The sequence below is a fragment of the Oxyura jamaicensis genome, unplaced genomic scaffold, assembly GCF_011077185.1.
Source record: "Oxyura jamaicensis isolate SHBP4307 breed ruddy duck unplaced genomic scaffold, BPBGC_Ojam_1.0 oxyUn_random_OJ102528, whole genome shotgun sequence".
NCBI classification, from domain to species: domain Eukaryota; kingdom Metazoa; phylum Chordata; class Aves; order Anseriformes; family Anatidae; genus Oxyura; species Oxyura jamaicensis.
Window position 1 is genome coordinate 1922 of NW_023312253.1, and position 3431 is coordinate 5352.

General features: G+C 63.1%; 1 protein-coding gene across 1 annotated transcript in view; it reads left to right on the forward strand.

The window, feature by feature from the left end:
* LOC118160165 (zinc finger protein 665-like) overlaps positions 1-3425 on the forward strand; it is a gene marked incomplete at its 5' end in the record, with an annotated part of 4676 nt that extends 1251 nt beyond the window's left edge. The window contains 4 exons of the mRNA XM_035314701.1: positions 113-1200; positions 1261-2595; positions 2949-3177; positions 3209-3425. Of these exons, the coding sequence (XP_035170592.1) occupies positions 113-1200; positions 1261-2507 (2335 nt within the window). The remainder of the gene's footprint in view (positions 1-112; positions 1201-1260; positions 2596-2948; positions 3178-3208) is intronic.
* Positions 3426-3431: the final 6 nt, after the last annotated feature.

The window sequence follows — 3431 nt, forward strand, 5'->3', positions numbered from 1 at the left end:
ACCCCACGCCCCCCCACGTCACCTCCCCCCACCCCCCACCTCCCCCTCCCCTAAAAATCACCCTCCCCCACCCCACGGCTGCCCCTCCACCCACCCCCCTCCCCCCCTACAGCTCCCCGCCGCCGCTCCTCGCCCCGAAACCGCCCCCTCCCGAAGACGACGAGGAGGAGGCCGAAGGCAGCGGCGAGGACCTCCCCCCCCGCCCCCACCGCTGCGGCGACTGCGGCAAAGCCTTCGCCCAGAGCTCCAACCTCCTGAAGCACCGGCGGGTGCACACCGGCGAGCGGCCCTACCGCTGCGGCCAGTGCGGGAAGACCTTCGGCTGGAGCTCCTCCCTCCTGGAGCACCTCAAAGGCCACGCCGGCGCCCGGCCCCACGCCTGCGGCGAGTGCGGCAAAGCCTTCAGCCGCGGCTCCACCCTCCTGGAGCACCAACGCACCCACACCGGCGAGAAACCCTACCGGTGCTCGCAGTGCGGCGCGCGCTTCAGCCAGAGCTCCACCTTGGTCCACCACCGGCGCACCCACACCGGCGAGCGGCCCTACGGCTGCCCCGAGTGCGGGAGGGCCTTCGGGCGCAAGTCCACCTTGGCCACCCACCGGCGGACCCACACGGGGGAGAGGCCCTACGGGTGCGGCGAGTGCGGGCGCCGCTTCGCCGTCAGCTCCGACTTGGCCAAGCACCGGCGGGCCCGAGGTGGGCAGCGGTGTCGGGATGGCGGGCGGCAGTTCTGCCGGCCCTCGGCGTTGGAGGAGCATGGGGAGAAGGAGCATGGTGGGGCTTGGGGGGGCGGGGAGCCTCGTGGGGAACCTGGTGGGCATGGGGAACATCATGGTGATGGGGAACATCATGGGCATGGGGAACATCATGGGCATGGGGAACCTCGTGGTGAACCTCATGGTGGTGGTGAACCTCGTGGTGAACCTTGTGGTCATGGTGATCCTCATGGTGAACCTCATGGTCATGGTGATCCTCATGGTGGTGGTGAACCTCATGGTGAACCTCATGGTGGTGGTGAACCTCATGGTGAACCTCATGGTCATGGTGAAACCCTTGGTCAATGTCATGGCGATGGAGAACCTCGTGGTGATCCTCATGGTCATGGTGATCCTCATGGTCATGGTGAACCCCATGGTCAATGTCGTGGCGATGGAGAACCTCGTGGTGGTGGTCAACCTCGTGGTGAACCTCTTGGTCATGGTGAACCCCATGGTCAATGTCGTGGCGATGGAGAACCTCGTGGTGGTGGTCAACTTCGTGGTGAACCTCATGGTGAACCTCATGGCGATGGAGAAGCTCACGGTGATAGTGAGCCTTGTGGTGACGGCGATGGTAGATGTCACGGCGGTGGTGGTGCCAAACCTCCTGGGGGAACCCAACCTCACGGGGACGCTAAAACTCATGGTGACACCAAAATTCGAGGTGACGCCAAACCCTGTGGAGACCCCAAACCTTCTGGAGACCCCAAACCCTGTGGTGACACCAAACCCTGTGGTGACACCAAACCCTGTGGAGACACCAAACCTGGTGACCCCAAACCCTGTGGAGACTCCAAACCTTGTGGAGACCCCAAACCCGGCGCCGCCGCCGAGAGGCCTCACCGGTGCGAAGAGTGCGGCCAAGCCTTCCGCCACGCCGCCACCCTCCTCCTCCACCGGCAGACCCACGCCGGCTCCTTCTCCTGCCCCCTCTGCCCCGAGCGCTTCGAGGGCAGCGCCCAACTGGCCCGGCACCGGCGCCGGCGGCACGGCGCGGCGGCCAAACCCTACCGCTGTGAGGCCTGCGGCAAGTCCTACGCCCAACCGGCCGGCTTGCGGCACCACCAACCCGAGCAACCCTTGGGTTGTCCCCACTGCGGCTCCTCCTTCTTCTGGAGCTGCCGGCTGGCCCGGCACCTCCGCGCCTGCCGCCCGCCCGCCAAACCCTACAAGTGCCCCGAGTGCGGCAAAGCCTTCGGGCAGAGCTCCAAGCTCCTCCGGCACCAGGTGACCCACACCGGCGAGAAGCCCTACAAGTGCCCCGAGTGCGGCAAGATCTTCAGCCAGAGCTCCAACCTGGCCGAGCACCGGCGGACCCACGGCGCCGCCCGGCGTCACTTCTGCCCGCTCTGCGGCAAGGGCTTCGCCCTCGGCTCCTACCTGGCCAAGCACCGGCTCACCCACACCGGCGAGCGGCCCTACCGCTGCACCGAGTGCGGCAAGAGCTTCCGGCAGAGCTCCAACCTCATCCAGCACCAGCGCACCCACACCGGCGAGCGGCCCTACACCTGCGGGCTCTGCGGCAAGAGCTTCTGCCAGAACTCCCACCTGGCCAAGCACCGGCGCACCCACACCGGCGAGCGGCCCTACCGCTGCGGGGACTGCGGGAAGAGCTTCCGGCAGAGCGCCAACCTCCTGGAGCACCGGCACACCCACACCGGCGAGCGGCCCTACCGCTGCGGCCAGTGCGGGAAGACCTTCGGCTGGAGCTCGGCCTTCAGCAAGCACCAGCGCACCCACCTGGCGTGAGGGCGGCGCCCGAACCGGCGCGGGACGGGGCCGTGGGGGTGGCCGAGGTTGTGGTTTGGGCTTGGAGAAACATCTCGAGAAGGTCCGGGTCCATTCTGGTGGCCCAAAGACGTTGGTTGAGTCTACGTTGTGGTGGCCCGAGGCCATGGCTTCATCTGGGAGAAACATCTCAAGAACTTCGAGGTCCATTATGGTGGCCCGAAGTCATGGTTTTGTCTTAGAGACCCATCTCAAGACCTTCCAGGTCCATTAAGGTGGTCCAAAGTCATGGTTTCATCTTGTAGAACCATCTCAAGACCTTCTAGGTCCGTCATGGTAGCCCAAAGACGTGGTTTCATCTCCGTTATGGTGGCCCAAAGTCATGGTTTCATCTTGAAGAACCACCTGAAGACCTTCCAGGTGGCCCAAAGTCATGTTTTCGTCTTGGAGCATGATCTCAAGGCCCATCACGGTGGCCCAAAGCCATGGTTTCCTCTTGGAGAACCATCTCAAGACCTTCCAGGTCCATCATGGTAGCCCAAAGACATGGTTTTGTCTATGTTATGGTGGCCCAAAGTCATGATTTCGTCTTGGAGAATCATCTCAAGGCCTTCCAGGTGGCCCAAAGTCATGGTTTCATCTTGGAGAACCATCTCAAGACCTTCTAGGTCCGTCATGGTAGCCCAAAGATGTGGTTTCATCTCCGTTATGGTGGCCCAAAGTCAAGTTTTTGTCTTGGAGAATCATCTCATGATCTTCAAGGTGGCCCAAAGCCGTGGTTTCATCTTGGAGAACCATCTCAGGACCTTCGAGGTCCATCAAGGTGGCCCAAAGTCATCGTTTCATCTTGGAGAACCATCTCAAGACCTTCGAGGTGGCCCAAAGGCATGGTTTCATTTTGGAGAACCATCTCAAGACCTTCAGGGTGGCCCAAAGGCATGGTTT